At 38.4% G+C, this 20,724-nt stretch overlaps 3 protein-coding genes across 3 annotated transcripts; 2 read left to right on the top strand and 1 right to left on the bottom strand.

Annotated features, from left to right (window-relative positions):
* Positions 1-1,460: 1,460 nt before the first annotated feature.
* On the bottom strand, positions 1,461-7,128 carry Nup133 (nuclear pore complex protein Nup133). Its single transcript, XM_014232518.3, has 13 exons — positions 6,890-7,128; positions 6,652-6,823; positions 6,063-6,587; positions 5,801-5,987; positions 5,630-5,743; positions 4,906-5,554; positions 4,151-4,358; positions 3,973-4,085; positions 3,315-3,880; positions 2,884-3,236; positions 2,622-2,810; positions 1,768-1,984; positions 1,461-1,705 (listed from the first exon to the last, which is right to left on the bottom strand). The coding sequence occupies exons 1-13, from the start codon at positions 7,015-7,017 to the stop codon at positions 1,542-1,544; spliced, it is 3,585 nt and encodes a 1,194-aa protein (XP_014087993.2). The 5' UTR covers positions 7,018-7,128; the 3' UTR covers positions 1,461-1,541.
* Positions 7,129-7,464: 336 nt separating this feature from the next.
* On the top strand, positions 7,465-10,613 carry wfs1 (wolframin ER transmembrane glycoprotein wfs1). Its single transcript, XM_014232529.3, has 4 exons — positions 7,465-7,628; positions 7,683-7,781; positions 7,839-9,490; positions 9,559-10,613. Exons 1-4 carry the CDS (start codon positions 7,565-7,567, stop codon positions 10,489-10,491), a joined length of 2,748 nt encoding a protein of 915 aa, XP_014088004.2. The 5' UTR covers positions 7,465-7,564; the 3' UTR covers positions 10,492-10,613.
* Positions 10,614-11,830: 1,217 nt separating this feature from the next.
* Positions 11,831-16,189, top strand: LOC138857096 (uncharacterized). Its single transcript, XM_070108574.1, has 4 exons — positions 11,831-12,137; positions 15,446-15,593; positions 15,678-15,891; positions 15,944-16,189. The coding sequence occupies exons 1-4, from the start codon at positions 11,831-11,833 to the stop codon at positions 16,169-16,171; spliced, it is 897 nt and encodes a 298-aa protein (XP_069964675.1). The 3' UTR covers positions 16,172-16,189.
* The last annotated feature ends 4,535 nt before the right edge of the window (positions 16,190-20,724 follow it).

Here is a 20,724-nt window from a genome sequence, read left to right as displayed (position 1 = left end):
TGATGCGCGCTGATTATTTAAAATCGGGCTTATCTTAACGTCATACTAGTAAAATATTATTTTGATTTTGTATTTTCTAAAGCTATGTGCTAAAAGTGAACCAGTTTCGACAATGATCTAGTCATATGTACGTTCATCGAGTCATATATACATACATATATATGTATGTGTCTGTATGCACGGATAATTATTTAGGTTTCAATAATACTTATCTATATAAATCCTATCAATATAAATTATATATTCGCATTTCACACTTGAATTGTGTTACACCGTTTTCAATATAATACAAGCTCTAACATTTACAAATCGACTTACAGAAATTATATTCAGATTTCCCTACAATAGTGACCAAGATGTCTGCTATCGTTTTTCTATAATTCAAAATTCTAACCGTCATCTGCATATTTGGCACGAGCTCGTTTTTAAATATGTACTGCAAAGTATCCTTAGTCCAGAAAGACGATATATAATATAATATTTTACGGGATACTTTTACAAAGTTACGAAAGAGTTTGCCTTACTCTTTTTATACTTTTATCAGATATTTGAAGTTTAAAAGTCTTTATGGCTTAAGCTACTCTAAAGTCATCTTTAAAACATTGCTAAATATTACAGATATCTATTTTGGCAATAGATTAAAATATCACATAAAATAAACTCCTCTCCCCCTCTCAACTTTAAATTATCAGAGATCATTTAACCATTTTATCGTTATATACGAGCAGCACTTAATCCAACCAATGGCGGGTCCAAGTACATGAGAAACAGCACTTCGCATGCCAATTCATAGCCACATACTCAAAGCGCCTCAAACCTCACTGTTGTAAAAACAGAAAACATGCCTAAAATATTTTGAGAAATGATGTCAAGTTAATAGACCTTGGAAGAATAAAAATCAGGGTTGCGAAGGCACGATTGTCGTGGGAACGACGCCATCAAAATCGTTCGTTTCGATAACCTCAATGATAACATTTAACCTTAAGTTGGGTATAAGTAACCGCTACAACAACAATCGACAGACGGATTTACAGAACCGAAAAGGAACTAGATTTGGATTTAAACAAGGACTGGCGCCTCTGTAGCATTTTCCAACCTAATAGGGAATTGTTTTAAGTTAATATAATAACAAACAGTATCGAACACCCCTGTGGATGGTAAAAAAAATTAGGCTGGCTTTGAGACGAGCTCCAAACACAATCACACGGAACGCTATCGACTGAAGTCCACAAGGAGATGCCAATCCGCTATAACCTGGAGAAGATATTTGGACATCGAAATATATTAGGTCGAAAAAAGTTGGACTCAAATCAATAGGCTAGCACAAGTTCGAAATAAATGAAGTCTCATTGTAGCCATTTGCACACTCACGCAGCCATGGTTTATAATATATATGTATATAATAACAAAAACTAGCGAGATTTATTAGAAAAGTACAGGAAAGTAATTACCAAACTCAATTCTCTTATAAAAAATTTTATTCATCAATACAAAAAAAGACATTTATGTTATTTTATAACCACTACGCACTAACACACTGTTCACAACTCCATGCTTGTCTCAACCGGCTTTTTAAATGCATCGGCAATATATTCATAAGTTAATTTGAAAAGATATTGAAACGATGTGTTGTGCACCAAATCACCAAGTTCAGGACTGTTGAGGAAATCCTCTATCGGTGGCAGAAAAGTCTCACAATCGCCATCTATGGAAGCGCAAAAACAAAGAAAATATAATAAGCACTTACAATGGAAGCAATTAACTCACCCATTAAATGGCAAACTTCGACTAATTTAAAAAAGAGTAAATTCTGCAGATAGTCGACAGCATTGTTCACATCGTAAGCGGACCAGTTATCACGCAAAATGGCCGCCGACCATATTTTGTGACGGACATCATAAGGTTCGTCTATATAATTGAGTAGCTCTAGAGCTTTACGAAATTCGAATTCATTTACAGTTTCGTTTTCTTCAGAGATGAAAAGCTGACAAAATATAGAAAGTTAAAGAGAGTTGTGTAAAAACAGAGACAATTTTCATTTCGAAGAAGAAAAAAGGTTAATTTCGGTTGAATCGAAGCTATATTATGCTTCACAAATACAAAAGTTTCGATGCAAAAACTTTCCTTTGATCGGTCAGTTTGTATGGCAGCTATATGCTATAGTGATCCAATATGAACAATTTCTTCGGAGATTATACCGTTGCCATGGACAATAATCCAAAGCAAGTTTAGTGAAGATATTTCGTGATTTTAATCGGTCAGTCTGTATGGCAGCTATATAATATATTGGACCGAACTGAAAAATTTCTTGAAAGATTGTACCGTTGCTTTGGACAGTAAGTAGTCCATACCAAATTTCGTAAAAATATCTCGCCAAAAAAACAGGTTTCCATACAAAGACATGATTTTCATCGTTCAGTTTATATGGCAACTTAGCAGCTTTGTCACAAAAACTGAGGGACTAGTTCGCATATATACAGACGGACATGGCTAAATCGACACAGCTTGCAACGGTGATCATTTATATACAATAATTTATAGGGTATCCGATTTTTCCTTCCGGGTGTTACAAACTTTATGGCAAACTTAAAATAGCCTGTTTAATGTATAAATGTTATTACATTTATCATTTCTTCCACTTTGAGCACTTTGGGATTCTCCACATCGTAACCGTAATTCTGCAATAAAGCTTCACTTAATTGTTCCTGATAATCGATTATGTTTAATTCGGCATTAATACTCTCCAATTGTATGGCTAAGTCCGAGTCCGTTGAAGCAAAGGCAGCTAATTTAGCCAGCGATAGCATGGACTGGGGAAAATAATATTTATAAGTATCTATATTTACCAATTAGTAAAGGATTTTACCGCCAGCGCGCACTTACCTTCTTTCTTTGTACAAATTCTGTTTCGTTTTGCGCCAATTGCAGCAAAATCTTCGCGGCGCGCTCAAAATCACCATTGAACACCAATTGTATCCAGCCTAATGTAGGATGGTCGCGCATAAATTGAGAGAGCGCCGCTTGATTGCCCTTAAAACGTTCGAACAGTTCACCCTGGCGATTTTGTCGCAAATGCCAATTGATTGCGAATTGCGAAAAGTCATATTCTTCGTACTTTTTTATATAACCATCGAGGCGATCTTGATTTTTCGTTTCATCACAAATGATTACTAAACTTTGGAAGTCCAGGTATTTCTCGGCCAACTTTGCTGCATAATCGTACTGTTCATCATCGACTACAAACATATCATCGATTCATGACAATACAGTTAGCAACATATTACAATAACAAATGTACATGTACAGTTACTTACTCAAAATGGAGATTAATTCTCTACGTTGCGATTCGAACTGTTGCAGCAACACATTATACTTTTCCGAATCATGCACACTTTCCAGATAATGCTTGCGGCCATCCAATATAGTATCGATAATCTCGTATATTTGCCTATACAAACGTTGCTTCAGCTCTGGTTCGTTTGTGCAATGCGCGCCATAACGCACTGAAATGTCAATAAGATGTGATAAGGTGTCGCGCAAGCCCACACCACCCGACATGGCGGTCCACGGTAAGTATTCGTGCACATTCGCTTTTTCCTGTGGCAGTGTGTACAGTGTGCCGTTGTGCTCACGACTACTTTTGATCTCGGCTATAATATGCAAGGTAATGCTATTAATGTCACTTATGAGCATCGCTAATGTGGTGGTCTGTTGTTGTGACTCAATGCGATTATCAGCTAGGTCGGAAAGTGCTTGGAAAATTTCTTGAAACTTGCATATACGCACATAGAATATATCTTGTGCGGTCAAATTGCCATAAGGATTTTCCTGCCAAGTCGAAACGACACGATTTATGGCCTCGTCAACTATTTTGGTATATCTAAAATGCAAGTTAAGTGTGAGTGAGTATATATATGCACTTGTGTAAATGCCATATATTGTATGCAATTGAATATGTTTGCAAATACTAACTTGCTTTGTATGTTCCTCAAAGCTATAGCGGCAACGAGCTTCTCACTTATGTCAGCTAAAATGTAGGAAGTAGGTTTTACTACGCTGCCACCACCACTCGGCACAGCATCAAGCTGCAATAAGCATTATTTCAATATATATAAAATATATTGTCAAATATAATGCATATAGTGCATACCTTCTCCCATAAACCGGTGCTGTGCAGAAATTCAACAAAGTGTCGTAGCGCTAGACTTTTTTCCTTAAGTTGCGTTAGAATTTGCAACGATGATGAGCTGCCCAAGGCGTGTTTGTTGCTATGACCAACTTCCGTCCACAATTGCTCCCAGCGCGGATCGGCAGCTGGCAAATCTTCAGCCAAATCTTCCGCAATCGTTATAACGATTCTATTTTGTGATATAAAGTTATAGAATAAAATATTTTAGAATAAATTAGTTTTGAATAAAATAATCGTAGTTGTGGCAATAATTGAAAAATTTTAAATTGAAGTTTGTAACAACCAGAAAGAAGCGTCGGAGACTATAGAGTATATATATAAACGAGCAGCGTGACGAGCTGAGTCGATTTAGAAATCCGTCCGTCTGTCTATACATAATGGAAATAGTACATCAATTTTATTGATTCTGAAATTTTGCACACTCGCCTAAAAGCTGCTCATTTGTCGGAACTGCCGATATCGAACCACTATTGCACATAGCTGTCCTACAAACTGAACAATCAAAATTAAGTTCTTGTATGGAAAACTTTTTATCTAACAAAATATCTTCACGAAATTTGGCATAGATTATTTTCCAAGCGCTACGATATCCGCAGAATTTTTTCAGAACGAACCACTATATTATATAGCTGCCATACAACTGTACTCTAGCTACGGTGCAACCGAAGCTAACAATTTTTCTTATTTACTTTATTAGTATATTATTAGAATCATACCTGTCCAATTGATTGGCATCGGTGACCGCCGTGCTTGCTGTCTGACTTTCCGACATATTACGCAACAACTCATTCAATATCGTATTACACATATTATTGTTGTGCTTGAGACGATAGATAAATGCTGCCTTCAACTGACTAACTTCATCCTTAAATTCACTATACATGGCATCCGGATCCAAATCAAACATATATAAATTGCTCTCATTAATCTGGTTATTATACAATTGGCTTTGATCGATACCCAACATTGATGACACATTGTTTATATCGGCTGCTGTGTTGCCGCTCGGTCCGAACGTATAAGAGGAATTCATAAATTCTATGGTGTCAAAATCGCCAGGTGTTACGCACACCAAGCCATGATTTCGGCTAAAGAATAGCGGCAGATGTCCACAGACGGCTGCATTTAATATGCGATCATCTTGCAAATGAAATTCAATCTTCTCAGCCTCCATTTCAGCTATGGCCGGATTGGATAAGTTTAAGGGATAAATATTCTTATCCGTATAGAAGAAGAGATGAGTATTTGTTACGATAAAACGTAAATTGTGGCAATCTTTTTCGGTGCCAAGATTATAAAATTGCGCTAGTTTGAGTGGTATGAAACTGTGCAGCTTCATTGCCTCTACTTCCGATGTAATAATCGCTAAGCATTATAAAGAAAATGTGTTTGTTTAAAATGACAATGCAAGAAATAATTAGTATGCCGTAAATTACATACCAACGCCGTAGTGAATTTGAGGAGCATGTGCAGTGTTCACAGCACCGCCGAGCACATAAATTTTACCATTATTAACATGCATATCCAATAGATGTAAGTTTATATCGAGATTATCTAGAAAAACAAAATCAGATTAAATATATTTAGTGAAAATTTGTGTAGAATACGCACCTCGCACGTTCCAGAATTTGTGTTGGAATTCATCGCGTATTTTGCGAATAATTTCGCTATCTTCGTACAACATCTGCTCGACGGCGCCGCCATTTGCTAAGCGCCAGCGCTGAAACCAACGATCTGCCAGCACAGTTACAAACGATTCTCCACTTGTCCCGCCCTCACAAGCAATACCTACAAATTTCTTTAGGGGAGAAAAAACAAATTATTTTGTTGATATACATATGTATACCATCTTACATAGACATTTTTTTCTTACATTCTCTTTGTCACTGCCACTGTTCATACCCATTATAATTGAGAATTTTTTGCTTATGCCACCTAAAAAGCCAGCGGGTTGACGTATGGTCTTGTGTTGTAGCACATGCCTACCATTGACCAGTTGCAATTGCAACAACACTAAATTGCAAGTAGTTGTTACTAACAAATAACCTAATTGGTGTGGCATGTTAAGCATTTGATCAAATTCCTGACCATCCAAAATTCCGCTCACATCGACAGATGAGCCATCATGTGCAATTGATGGCCAATAGCGTACATCACCTGTAGGGGAAACTGCTACGCACGATGCCATTTGTTGTCCATCGCCCATAAAAACACTAACCAAAGTAGCCTTATGACCAATATCGCAGTGTGGTAAAGTTAATTCGCGACATTGGGCCATAGCAGTTCCTCGACGTTGTTGTGCACGCACCAATTCCTTAGGTGTGTGCGGCGATGTGTTATCACCAGTGCGTTTAATATCCTTATATTGCCAAATAAGTAAGCGGCGACCATGCACAATCTGTAAGTAATTGTTTCATTATGTTTGAATTTTCAAAAAGTGTTTTCTTATGTTAATCACTTACCCAAGCCCAACCATTCGGCGCACAGCGTACTGAAACATTTTGATTTTTTTCATTAAAAGTAAGTGCTTCATTGACTAATACAGGTAATTGAAAACCAAAACTCTCAACCATATTGAACTCGGAACGGATTCCAATAATTGACGGATTTGAACGAGCCGATAGACTAAAACGCCTGTGAGATTAAGATAAATCTAGAATTAGAACTTTAATTAAACACATTTGGAAAATCAAAACATACCCCTGACTGAGACCGGCCTTTTTTATTAGTGGTGATGCTGGTCTACTGGTGGTGGCCTGAGGTCGAATCCGACCAGCCAAGGAGTTTCGCGGCATTGAAGTGTAAAGCTGTTGCAGAGATCTATCCATGTTTTGAGCTAATTTGTTATATCCTCGGCAGGGAATTGAAATAAATTTACTTCTTTTACAAATCACTTAACCCTTCCCGCCAGCAAAAAAAAACCAGTGTGCATGACACTCAAATCAAATTGAAGAGTTACCAACTCAGTAACGTTTACACCAAAAATTTAAATAGTTTTTCATATGCTTAAGTATTTGTAATACTTAAATAATATTGAATATAAATTTAATTAACAATTATATTGTCAATAGATAAAGGATTTATTTACAAACGACGAATATAAACTAATAAATTAAGTATATTTCATGAATTAACAAGTTTTAACGTTTTAGTTTACAATTTAAATGCTGTTCTCTGCTGCTTCTTCCCAACTCAAAAGAATTACGTCACAACATGACGGTTGTGCAATCTTGTATTCTATCATTCTTGTTGAGAATATAAACTTTAAATAAGAAGAAGACGGATTTAGTTTGAAATTTCCTAACACAGCTGTTGAATCTCTAAACAAAAATGTTGTATTAATGTCAAATAAAATATCAAAAAAATTCTTTAAAAATGGCTAGCTGGTCTAAAAATCAGCCTTCCGGCAACAATACTCGAAGAAAATGGAATTTAGAAGGTACCCCAAAATGTTGCATTACAATTTCTTATTTATTGTGACAATTTTTAATAGATCGCACTTCATTAAACAATCTGAAGTATCACATAGCGGCGGAAGGTTGTTCGGATGTCCAATACGATTTGGCCAAACAGTTGCTGGATAAAACAATTGGTATAGTTTAGAAAAATTACATAAAGTTAAAATAATTTATTTCATGCTTTTGTAAAGAACAAAATGAAGCGGCATCAAGCCAACAAGCTATACATTGGTTACTACGCGCAGCACAACAAGGACATGAAGATGCAACTAAACTATTGCGACAATGCTATGAGGAAGGTTGTGGCATAACCACCGAAAATGAATCTGAGGTACGTTGTTGTCTCTCAATGACAGCAGGTGAACGAGCTGCTCGCAAAGCCGCGCGTGAACTATTTTCTTGTCTTGCCAATGGCGGACAACACATTACGCCACGCCAACTTGAGCGTAAAATGCGTGAAATTTATAATCTACAAAAAAAGCGACGTCATCATGAATACTCGACTTCAACATCGGAAGAAGAGACTGAAGATGAATATGCTAATCGAAGACATGAGCCTTTAACAGATGCCGCTGGTATTGGTAACGGGCATGTCAACTTGCCTACACATTCCAGACAACAACGACAACATAGGCGTCGTGTCACTTCATACTCAAGAGAAAGATCTGCGTCATCAGTACGTGTTATAACGGAAGAGAATTTAGTATCAGCAGCTGTTAATTATGCTGCAGGTCGTATGCCTGCTGTAAACGATGACCTAACTATATCTGTACCTCATCCTGCTACATTGGACCATGTGCCATGTTTCCATCGGCTATTATTCCATCCAGTACTCTTTTGTACTTTACTTTATCACCGATTAGTGAATTTCATAGCCGCTTTTCCAACTGTAGTCTCACCCACCGTACGCATGGCCTTAATTTTTGCAGTATACTGGTTAGCCTCAAGTGAAAATGTTACAGTATATTTACCAGTGGCAATTTACTATCTATGTTTAGCCATCATGATATGTTCTACATGTAAGATGCTTAAGACAAAACAAGACTTCATCGATTTTCGCATTTGGTCTGGACTCTTCCTAAGTTATGGTGATCATAACATTGACGCCACTATCTCGGAAAATCTTTTTTTAAAAAACAATCTTAAGCCTTACTTATATTTCTTTTGTGCATTCATTGGAAATTTGATGGTATCACCATTAATAGCAAACGGTTGGCTAGCACATTCAGAATTAACCATTGTTTCATGTATCTTTGGTCTTGCCTCGCTTGTGATGTTTATGTACTCGTCAGTTCGCAGGCTTCCTGATTGGATTGTCCTTATATCATTTGCCGTAAATGTTTTGGCGAAATATCCATACGAAATGGACGACGTTGTCACTACAGGCTGGCGATTTTTGGATCTCAAAGTACCCACATTTTGTTCGTTTGTTATTGGCAATGGCATTGAGTTCTGTTTAAATTGTCGCACAGCATTATATTTGCTAATACCGGGTTTCCTAATACATTTAGCAGCACGCAATAATTGGCACGGCATCTACACACATCTGATACCGCACTGTGTTACTTTAAGTTGGTTACAATTATGTATCACAGCTTCACAGAGTGCCACTATGTTCGGTATGATCAGAGCTACTCTAGGTCTAGCTGGTATTCTGCTTTTCTTACCCTTATTTGGTTTGGTTTCGCTGTTGATACCCGTTTTTGTAATTATCGATTGGATGGGCTTCACCGATCCGGGTGTACGTTTGGGCAGTACACTTGTAGCTGTTAGTTTTGTACTTCTCGGATCATGTTTTCTAGCGTTGCACCGTACAACACAAAAATACGTAACCATCATGCAGGTAAATAAATATAATAATATGTTTAATCTCAAATATTTACTTATTCCATAAATACTTTTAAACCATAGGTGGTTCTTTGCATCACGGCAGCCTGTATACTTACATTCCCCTATATGACGGCAAATTTTAAGGATACCCCACGCTTCAGCAATATTGTAGCGCTCGATAAAGATGAATCTAGAATTAATACCATGGATAGCAACGAGAATGTTGAGGAAAGAATGGACGCTATACACAAACGTGCAAACGATGAAATGCCACCAATAACTGGTCCTCTGACTTGGCAACGTTTCTATACACTTTGTGGTCAAGCAGTTAACGAGCAAAGCAATAAAATCAAGTCACAACTACGATGTGCACACTTGGAAGGTATGGACGTGATATGGGTGGGTACCGTAACTCAAGTTCATATTAGTCGTGTGTCCAATATACGTGCTGAATATCTAAATAAATATTTGCCCACGTGGTTGAGTCGCTGGATCAGCTGCATTTACGGTACATACGTACGCGAGCAACTACAATGCGGTGCGGAAGAGAAGGAAATTTTCTGCAACGATATCGATATCTTGCTAAAGCATAGTGTATTACAAGGTAAATGTTCCTTGCATCAGTGGAATACGTACGAATATGAGATACGCGTACGTATGCCAACACAGGGTTTGTTAAGCAAAAGTATCGATATTGTGCTACAAGCCCGTCACAAATTTGGTAATTTCACTAGTGCCTTGATGATAGGTGATCGCCTTCAGTTCTATGGTACACTACAAAATAATCGACCGCCTCTGGTTGATGGTATGCGTGAACGTGAGGATTTTATTTTGGGTGCCTCACAGACGCGCATACAGTTGCTAGCTGTTAAATGTGTACAATGCGTTGATAAAACGCTTAAGACGGTAAGCGTGGAACGCAAGTCGCCGGTAAACGCTCGCATGCGTGATCTTATGCGTGGTTTTAAGTATCTGTTGAATGTATTGTTTAATCCACTAATAACATTTAAATAATTTTAAACGCTATAACTATACTTGTATTATATATTATTCAAAAATTTGAATTACCCACTCGATCATGACAAATGAATGGTAAAATAAAAACAATTTTGAATTAAATAATATGTGAATATTTACCTAAAGTTTTTAATTATTTTTTATATGTATATATACACACATGATCAAAATAATAAGTACCAACAAATTCAATTTTATTCATGTTTGGAAGGAAAGAATATTACATTTCATTTCTATTATCATTTAAAAGATAAAATAAAAAATAAAATATTAGAATTAAAAAGTTAAACAAGAACTTAAATTTCTAGGAGCTAGCTGGACAAAATAATAAGTACATCTATCTATGACTGAAAAAATGCATTGGTTTAAGTTTTCTACTATTTGAATTTAAACCATGAAAAGCAACCCCAAACCAATATGTTGCCGCCACCATGTTTAACGGTCTTTTTTGTAAACCGTGAATGCAACTCTTTGCCTTTTGGACGGCGAACATTCCGTCTGGCATCATTCTCGAACAAATTAATTTTATTTTTCATCGCTCTACAAGATATTGCGCCACTGCTCGTTATAGCTTTCGTCGGATCGTTTGAGAAAATATTATATTACCAATCTTGCCTGAAATTATTCTTGAAGATATGAATGTGTTCTTTTTAGCGAGAGTGACGATACGGTTGTCTGTCAATTCCCACAACAGCCGGTTCTACGTTACCGGAATTGACCCGGATTTCATCCGGCCAAGGGCTGCTATTTCGGCGATCTAACCCTGTTTGGATCGGTAAGTGTTAGTCTAAGTCTGTCGTCACTAGAGCAACACCTTGCAGCAGGGTTGATCCGTATCCTCTTGACCCGTGCTGGCATCGAGTCCAACCCGGGCCCCGAGGAATTCTTTTGATGCGTATGCGCTAAAAGGCTCCATCCAAACTCCACCTCGGTTAGGTGCAATACATGCGATAGATGGAACCATCTTAAGACCTGCTCAGGCCTTAAGACCCATAGGGAGTGGACCACGAGTTATGTGGCCCCATGCTGCCAACGCAATACTGCGACACCAGCCTGGTGACATCGACCGCAGGGACACTACCCTTGAATGTCTAGGTATAGCTACCCGGTCAGGCGATGTCAAACTCGAGATATTTAACATATACATCCCCCCAGTTACATGTTGCCCAACAGGATATCACCCGAACATAGGTGCGCTGCTTCGTGGTGAAAACCATTTGGTGCTAGGCGACTTTAACGCGCACCACGATCTTTGGCATTCGTGCCTGTCAAACGATCGTAGGGGGATGGAGCTGGCGGAACAGATTGACAGATTGATAGCATCACCTGGCGACCTATGCTAACTCTCGCATCGGACCATCTGCCCATAATTATCTCGATCGAGAAACCTCTCGACTTTATTTCTGTGGACAACTTTAACAAAGCTAACTTGGTCGGCTTCACAGAATTTACTGAGAGTACCTTCAATGCACTACCCATTCCTACGGACGTCATCGTTGGCGAGCGTCAATTCCGCAGGGTGATCGCTGCTGCTACCGCTCGCTTCATACCGGCTGGTAGAATTGCGGAATTCCGCCCAAATTTCCCAGCCGAAGCAGCTGTATTAGCAAACGAGCGCGACACCTTACGCCATGCCGATCCCTGTGATCCCCGAATAAGGGATCTCAATTTGGAGATTCGGCAAATGGTAAACCAACATAAGCGGACAAAATGGGTGGAGCACCTGAAGTCCTGTAATCTCTCCACCGGTGTGAGTAACCTTTGGAATACTGTCAAGGCCTTGTCTAATCCGAGGAGACATGACGACCGGGTTGAAATTCAATTCGATGGCCATGCCTCCTCGGACCCAAAGAAGTGCGCGAGCTATTTTAGCCGGCAGTTTACACAGCACCCTTCGACCGACAAGGCCAAACGATGTGTTACCCGACGACTGCGCAAAATGCCAAAAGACTGCGCACCACTTACTTTCACCGATGGGAAGGTTCAGAGTGTCATCAAAAAGGCGAAATCGTCTAAATCCATCGGCCCTGGCGGAATAAGCATGCTGATGCTAAAACATCTAGGCTCAACGGGAGTAAACTATCTCACCAAGGTCCTCAACTTGTCGATGTCCACTCTTCAAATACCCGATGTGTGGAAAGTCGGAAGAGTGGTCCCACTACTGAAACCTGGGAAACCCGCCAACAAAGGGGAGTCTTATCGCCCGATAACTCTCCTTTCCCCAGTAGTGAAGACACTTGAGGCCTTGTTACTCCCGTCATTCACTCACCACCTGTCAATCAAAGCTCCCTCCAGGGCTGAAGCGGTGGACTATGAACTACCTGAGCGGTCGGCATTCATCCGTATTGTTTCGAGGTCAAAACTCCAAACTTAGGACAACATACGGTTGTCTGTTGTTATTAATGTCTTTTTTGATCGACCATGAGTCTCAACATAATTTTTAAACCTTAAGGCATTCCGCTTAAAATACAATAAACACCCTAAAGTTTTAGCGATGCTCATTTCTAGCTGCCTATAAAATTTTATTTAAAAATCTTAAAATACTTAAAAATACTCTTATTATTTTCACCAACCAATTTAGTGTACGAACTTCAACAATGTTGTTGGTTGTAACGATTATCATCAAAATTACTTACATCGCGCATAATTCCGCTTCGATTAGATGCAATAGTTGGAGCCATAACTCGACCTGTTCAGGCCTTAGGACACATAGGGAGTGGTCCATATGCTGCCAACGCAATACTGCGATAATAGCCTCTACGGCACTACAGTTGAGTGGCCAACAAGGAACATCTACGGCCCCATGGAGCTCAACTAGGCAGCATGACTCGCAGTCTGACCAATTAGTGCTGTTTCAATGTGGTGGGACCATAGGGAGAAAGGTATTAAGTGAGTTGGTTTCATATATCCTCTTACGGATAAAGCTTTACTCGCCTTCGTTATGTTTTTTATAACATATAAGATCTTTAAATATATTTTATTGTATTTTCTTTGATATAGGTATTATATATGAATAAATACAATACATAATGAATTATAATAAAGATCATTTAAGAATTAAAGTATTTTTTTACTTGTCCTTTTAAATTCACAACTTGGCAGCACCGCTTATGTGTTCATACCAGAGAACGTAAAATATGATATACTTGCCACGAAGTTTGTAATACCCAGAAGGAAACGTCGGAGACCGTATAAAATATATGCATAAATGATCAGCATGATGAGCTGAGTTGATTTAGCTCTGTCCGTCTGTCTGTATATACGCGAACTAGTCCCTCAGCTTTTGAGACATCTATCTGAAATTTTACACCCGTTTTACTCTCACTAAGAAGCTGCTCATTTGTAGGAACAACCGATATCAGACCACTACAGCATATAGCTGCCATACGAACTGAACAATCGGAATCGAGTGCTTGTTGAGGAAACTTTTTTATTTGACGTAATATCTAAACGAAATTTGGCATGCATTATTTCCTACAACAATGTAATCTCCGAAGAAATTGTTTAGATCGGATCAATATAGAATATAGCTGCCATATTACTCGACGATCGGAGTAAAGTGTTTGCATAGAAAAATTTTTTATTTGACGAGTTATCTTCACGAAATATGGCATAAGTTATTGTCTAAGGCAACAATGTAATCTGCGAAGAAATTGTTCAGATCAGATAACTATAGCATACAGTTTCCATACAAACTGATCGATCGGAATCAAGTGCTTGTATGGAAAACTTTTTCATTTGACGAGGTATCTTCACGAAATTTGGCATGGATTGTTAGATAAGGCAATAATCCAATTTCTGCAGAAATTTTATAGATCGGATGACAATAGCATATATCTGCCATATTAACTGAACGATCGGAATACAGTGTTTACATGGACAAATTTTTTATTTGACGAGGTATCTTCACGAAATTATATCGAAACCAAGTTCTTGTAAGGGACGTAATTATAGCTTAGGAAAGTATTATAGCTTAAGCTTAGTTAACGTTTTTCCTTGTTTTTTTTTTTTTTTTGTTAAATGGCATTTTGTGTTATCTTCTGTACATACATACGTAAATATGTTTAAGTATATGTCGAAGGAAAATCGCGATTATAAAAATTCATTCTCTTTCAACATTCAACATTCCTTCAAAAAGGAACTCATTTATAGTCGGTACTAACTTGCGGTACATTTGTTGCCACTCAAGAGTTTATTGTTGCTTCGTTTTTGGTCGTGATCACCGAAATGCCCCAAAGTGCATTATGCTTCATGATGTGAACAGTTACCGACGTTCCGCCCTTCCGTACTTACCGCCCGTATTAAACAAAATGTATCAAATGTTATGCCCGTAGTGACAACGTAGAAATCAGTTGTTTTTAAAAAAAAAATGTTTAATTGTTAGTCCCAAATACCGGATTAGAATACAAAAAAATGTAATCCCAAATACCGTTAAAATAAAATAAAATAGTTAATACTATATCCTTCAATACTCTAGAGCACTGGTTTGTAACCTTACATGTTTAAAATAAAATTTTTAATTTGTAATCTCAAACATTTTGGATTAAAAATTATATTTTTATTAGTTGAGTAATCTGAAAATCGGAATTAAAAAATGAAATTTTAATTTTTGATCCCATGAATGTTGGGTTACATATTGGATTTTCAATTTTTGAATTAAAAAGTTCGCAACCCTACAGTCGATCCACTTTTATAGATGAAAACGGAATATTTCAAGTTTTTTTTTGTTAGTCTGCTAATATACTGTTGAGTCTGGAGAATTGCATTATCATTTTTCGGGGTCAAGACCAATAGTCATGTTTATTAAGGGGGCATGTTTGTTCAAATTTAGTTTACTCTATCTAGCCCCTAGTGGCAGTCGAAAGAAGTTTATATGCAATAAACAATAGAATTGTAATTTTTGCAATATATAATATATTTTTCTTCATTCATCATTAAATTTTATTACAAGATAATTCTGACATGCATCCCAATACCGATGTACCCGTAAATGATGATGCATTCATTAGTGGAATTTTTCATTCCACCGTCAAAGAATTTGATCTAATTTACTCTGGAGAAATCATGGGAATAGTTTCAAATCATAAGATTGATGATATGTAAGATTGTATTCAAAGAGAGCGTATTAGACGTAAAACTATTTTATATATTAAAGCATATATGCGTATTCAAATCCTTTATAGGCAAAATATAGAAAACATTAACAAATTGAGGTTTATCAATACAAAACTATTTTGGAAAACAAGATTGCCGGATATTTGGAAAGATCCCAAATGCTTGCTCTGGTGGCTTCAATCATATTTGGCAAACACTGCAGATATATCTGCCGGATTGAAAGAGAGCGATGGGTGCATACATAGCCCAATACAGCTGAAGCCAGTAAAAAATCTACCAAAAGTAAGTTATATTCTTTAATTCAAAAATTACGAATTTAATTAAATATTTTTAGGATCAAAAGTGGAAACCGCATATTTGCATCCGATTCCTGCTCACCATGCTACAATTAATAGAAAAATCCATGTCTTCAGTTGATTGTCCATATACTGTTTTTGAATTTGTATATGACTCATACGCAAAGTGTATTCAATTGAAAAAGCACATTGGTAAAACGGAATATTCTTTCTTAACCGAAGAGTACATAGAACGTTGCAGAATACAAACATCTAAGACATGTTAATCTACCAATCTACCTAAAAGAAACTGTACCTATTTTATTATATTGATTGTAACATCAAATGTTTACTAAATTTAAGAAAAATGTGTATTTTTTTTGTAATGCATAAATTTGAATAATAGGTGCAAAATAAAGGTAAATAATGTTCTTATAAACGCGTTTGTATTGACAAAATGTACGATTTGGGTGTGGGAGCACTGAAAATCGGCCGACTTCCAGTTTTTACGTTCCACTGTCGTGGAAAGTCGTGGGAACGGTGGAAACGTTCATTATATAAGGTTTTCAATGTTAACCCTTCCGCTTTTTTGCTCTTCATTCAATGCTTAATAAAAAGTGTTACAGTGATCGGATTTAGTTAAAATATTCGTCGTTTTGTTCGATGATCTGTTTCCATCTAGACGGCAACTTCATAATACCTTCCTAGTAGAAGCCCCCCTCCTTATTTGCGAAGAATTCGGACAGCCACTTTTCACAAGCCTCTTTTGAGTTCAACTTCACAACACCAAGGGCATTCGCCATGGACAGGAACAGGTGGTAATCACTTGGCGCTACGTCCGGGATATATGGTGGATGCGATAAAACCTCCCATCCGAGCTCCCGTAGCTTCTGACGAGTCTCAACGAAGTGTGTGGTCTGGCGTTGTCCTGGTGGAACACTACACCCTTCCTGTTGGCCAATTCTGGACGCTTCTGGTCGATCGCCTGCTTCAAGCGGTCCAGTTGTTCACAGTAGATGGTAGAATTAAGCGTCTGGCCATATGGGAGCAGCTCATAGTGGATGATTCCCTTCCAATCCCACCAAACACACAGCAAAACCTTCCTGGCCGTCAATCCCGGCTTGGCCACTGTTTGGGACGATTCACCGGCCTTCGACCACGACCGTTTTCGCTTGATATTGTCGTATGTGATCCATTTTTCGTCGCCAGTCACCATCCGCTTCAAGAATGGGACGAGTTCGTTCCGTTTCAGCAGCATATCGCAGGCGTTGATTCGGTCCAGAAGGTTTTTTTGCGTCAAATTATGCGGCACCCAAACATCAAACTTTTTTTTTGTATCCAGCCTTCTGCAGATGGTTCAAAATGGTTTGGTGATAGAGTACCATCCCCCAAAACACCATTAATCTCACGGAACGTTTCTCTAGCGGATTTGCCTTTAACGAAGGAAAACTTTAAAATAGCGCGAATTTCGGCGTCAGTGAACTCCATGTTTACACGTCTATAACTGTTGAACGCAATATCCAAACTAATCATGCATAGCGTTGTTTTGTAGGTTATGTCAAGACCTTTCAAATTATGTATAGTGTTGCCAGATACGAGCTCTGTAGCGCTTTGTACATAGCCGCGAAATTCAAAAGACAAAAAAGCGGAAGGGAGATATTGACATGCCTTATATTCATTCATAAACAATTTATTGTATGTAGCTTCAAGCCTTCAAAAATACTTATGTACGTCATGTTCAATAAAAAGTTTCAATAGTTGATAACGAAGGAAAGTACTCGTATATACTGTCATGTGACCTGGATTGCGAATTTTTGAAGAGAATACTTCCAGCCATAAAAACATTGTAGCAATGCATATGTGGTTGTTTTCGCTCACTAGCCGACATATGTACTTATATACATTTCGGTGTGTAGTGCGAGAAAAAAATTAAATGTGTATATTTTTCCACAAACAAAAGATATATACGTTCACTTTATTCAGGCGTGTTGTAAAATACGTTAGTTGTCGAAATCAGAATTGAAACCGATCAAAAAATGTAGTAGGTGTCATGAATTCAGATATTATTGATTTGACGTTCGAAGCAGAAATTGTATCGGTTTTGGGTGTCGCGGAAACCAATTTATCGGTTTTGTTATCAGAAACAAAACAAGAGGATAGCCGTTAACAGACTTGGAGTGTAAGTTAAGAAAATAATTTATATTATTGTTACGATTTAGTTTATGATTTCTATAAGAGAAAACATAAGAATAAAACACAAAATGTCATATTGCGTCTTTATTCAGTCGATAATGTGATATAAATCTGTAAGGTTAGCATGTATACAAGCGTACAAGTAAATGCAGGCCAAATTTTACATAGGATTCCCGTGGTGCATCAGGTGGATTAATGTGATCTCTTAATATCTTTCTTGTAATTTCATATACATACATCTTTTATCAAATTAATCTTATATAGTCATATGTATGTATATCTGCACATGCGCATTTTAATGTACGGATTCAGAAATGCAAATCATAATTTTATCACTTATCAGTAAATTATACAACAAATAATGCATACACAAACAAACATACATACATATGAATATCCGTACACATGTAAATATGTCACCCGCAAAAACTAAAAACATTGTTCTACAAAAACAACAATGGTCACAAGTCAATATGTCAGCCAAATTGGCGAAGCCCAAATTTATAGTAAATCACACAACAACAACATTTTCATTCATGAACGCAGGCGTACTTTCAACAAGCAACCTCGCTTCATTCATAAAAACAGACACCCTCTCATCTCCCCGAGCATGCGTTTGCCAACAAGCTTCTTTTCGCGACGATGGCAAAAGCTAAAAATCATAAATTGAACAAATTTCTGATATTCCCTCTGGAAGGGAAAAGTTGCAACCACGCAAGCCCACAAAACACAGAAAAAATTGACAAAACTGGCAACAAAGCTTTTGTCGATTTAAAATATTTTACAATTTAAATTTACAATTTTGAAATATTTTTCCGTGCAGAGAAACACGCTCATCTTTTTCAGTTCCCCTGCGAAGCATGAAATATTTTGCTAATGGCCGCACTGTGAACCTTCTCTATGATATACGTTCTCTGGTACCACCACAGCACTTAGCGTCATAAACGCCCAGATAGTTCATGGCCTGAACCAGAAGCCACCCTGCGAGAGGACAATCCTCGTAGTGTTGGACTTGTCAAAAGCTTTTGACACAGTCAATCACGCAACGCTACTTGAGGACCTGGAACAATCACCGCTCCCTCCAGGGCTGAAGCGGTGGACCATGAACTACCTGAGCGGTCGGCACTCATCCGTACTATTTCGAGGTCAAAACTCCAAACTCAGGAAAATTAAACAGGGGGTTCCGCAGGGCGGTGTCCTCTCCCCGCTACTGTTTAATTTCTATATTTCAAAACTCTCCCAGCCACCAGCGGGAATTTCAATGACCTCGTACGCAGATGACTGTACGATATTGACGTTGGGCAATGGAATCGATGGCATGTGTTCAAAAGTAAACGGCTACCTCTCCGATCTTTCTCGCTTCTTTTCTGCAAGGAACCTAACACTCTCCCCCACTAAATCCACAGCGACCATCTTCACCAATTGGACGAAGGAGTACACACTGGACCTGAACATTTCAGTCGATGACACAAAAATTCCGACAGTAAATAACCCTAAAATTTTAGGCGTCACTTTGGACAGTCTGTGCTCTTTCACTCCTCATACGACCGCGATAACTGCCAAAGTACAGAGCCGCAACAAAATCCTCAAGTCGCTTGCCGGCAGCTCATGGGGAAAAGACAAAGAAACGTTGTTGGCAACATACAAGGCAATCGGCCGGCCGGTCCTCAATTATGCAGCCGCAATATGGTCGCCTGGATGCAGTGACACGCAGAAGAAGAAGCTTCAGACTTGTCAGAACACTGCACTCCGGACTATCACGGGATGCCTCTTGATGTCTCCAATCGAACATCTACATAGCGAGGCCCGTATGCTTCCGGTTAAGGAACATAACGAGCTCCTCTTCAAGCAGTTTCTGCTGGGATGTTTTCGCAGAAACCACCCCTGCAGTCGCCTGCTTGTAGCGGAGCCGCCTCCTAGGAACATCAAGAGGTCCTTCCTTGACTACGTCGACGACATTAGACAGTACGCCGACCAGACTTCGGACGCAACTAACTTCAGACAGGCACTGACCGCCATTCACAGTGGAGCCATTAACACCTTCACCGACTCCCTCTCAGTGAATGGCGTAATACGAGTCAAACCACCACCCATTGCAGACACAGAGCTCGAGTTGCCTCGCGAATCTAGAGTGACCCTCGCGCAACTTCGTTCTGGATACTGTAGCAGGTTAAACTCCTACCTATCCAGAATAGACCCTGACATACCAAACACATGTCCTGCATGCAATGAGTCTCCGCATGACACTAACCACCTCTTTGCATGCCCAACAAACCCCACTCATCTAACACCCCTCTCTCTATGGTCCGACCCCGTCGAAACAGCTCGTTTCCTGGGCCTTCCGTTAGATGACCTCGACGACAACAAATCTAGAATTTATCACCCAAACGGGGATTAGATAATCGTTACAACAACAACAACAACAACCAATTGGGCCGTCTAAAGGAAGTAATAATCCAGCCACCTTAGACAAATAGCGGAGGAATTGTGTTCCTTCGAGACAACTCCAGGCCATACACATTGATAATAACTCCAGAACGACCAGAAGCAACGAGAGCTTGGTTGATACGGATGAAAAGGGTATTATGAAATTAGCTTAAAAAAGCAACGGGTCATTCTAACTATGCTAAATAAAACCTTTAATTTA

Source organism: Bactrocera oleae, chromosome 2, assembly GCF_042242935.1.
Source record: "Bactrocera oleae isolate idBacOlea1 chromosome 2, idBacOlea1, whole genome shotgun sequence".
NCBI classification, from domain to species: domain Eukaryota; kingdom Metazoa; phylum Arthropoda; class Insecta; order Diptera; family Tephritidae; genus Bactrocera; species Bactrocera oleae.
This window is presented reverse-complemented; position numbering and strand designations above follow the sequence as displayed.

Coding starts and splice junctions, on each gene's coding strand:
- LOC138857096 (XM_070108574.1), top strand. CDS start 11,831: ATGCTAACTCTCGCATCGGACCATCTGCCCATAATTATCTCGATCGAG. Junction 12,138..15,445: donor CTTACGCCATGCCGATCCCT/GTGATCCCCGAA, acceptor TTTTATTACAAG/ATAATTCTGACATGCATCCC. Junction 15,892..15,943: donor CAGTAAAAAATCTACCAAAA/GTAAGTTATATT, acceptor AAATATTTTTAG/GATCAAAAGTGGAAACCGCA.
- wfs1 (XM_014232529.3), top strand. CDS start 7,565: ATGGCTAGCTGGTCTAAAAATCAGCCTTCCGGCAACAATACTCGAAGA. Junction 7,782..7,838: donor GTTGCTGGATAAAACAATTG/GTATAGTTTAGA, acceptor GCTTTTGTAAAG/AACAAAATGAAGCGGCATCA. Junction 9,491..9,558: donor AATACGTAACCATCATGCAG/GTAAATAAATAT, acceptor TTTAAACCATAG/GTGGTTCTTTGCATCACGGC.
- Nup133 (XM_014232518.3), bottom strand. CDS start 7,017: ATGGATAGATCTCTGCAACAGCTTTACACTTCAATGCCGCGAAACTCC. Junction 5,988..6,062: donor GTGGCAGTGACAAAGAGAAT/GTAAGAAAAAAA, acceptor TCTCCCCTAAAG/AAATTTGTAGGTATTGCTTG. Junction 5,744..5,800: donor CAAATTCTGGAACGTGCGAG/GTGCGTATTCTA, acceptor TTGTTTTTCTAG/ATAATCTCGATATAAACTTA.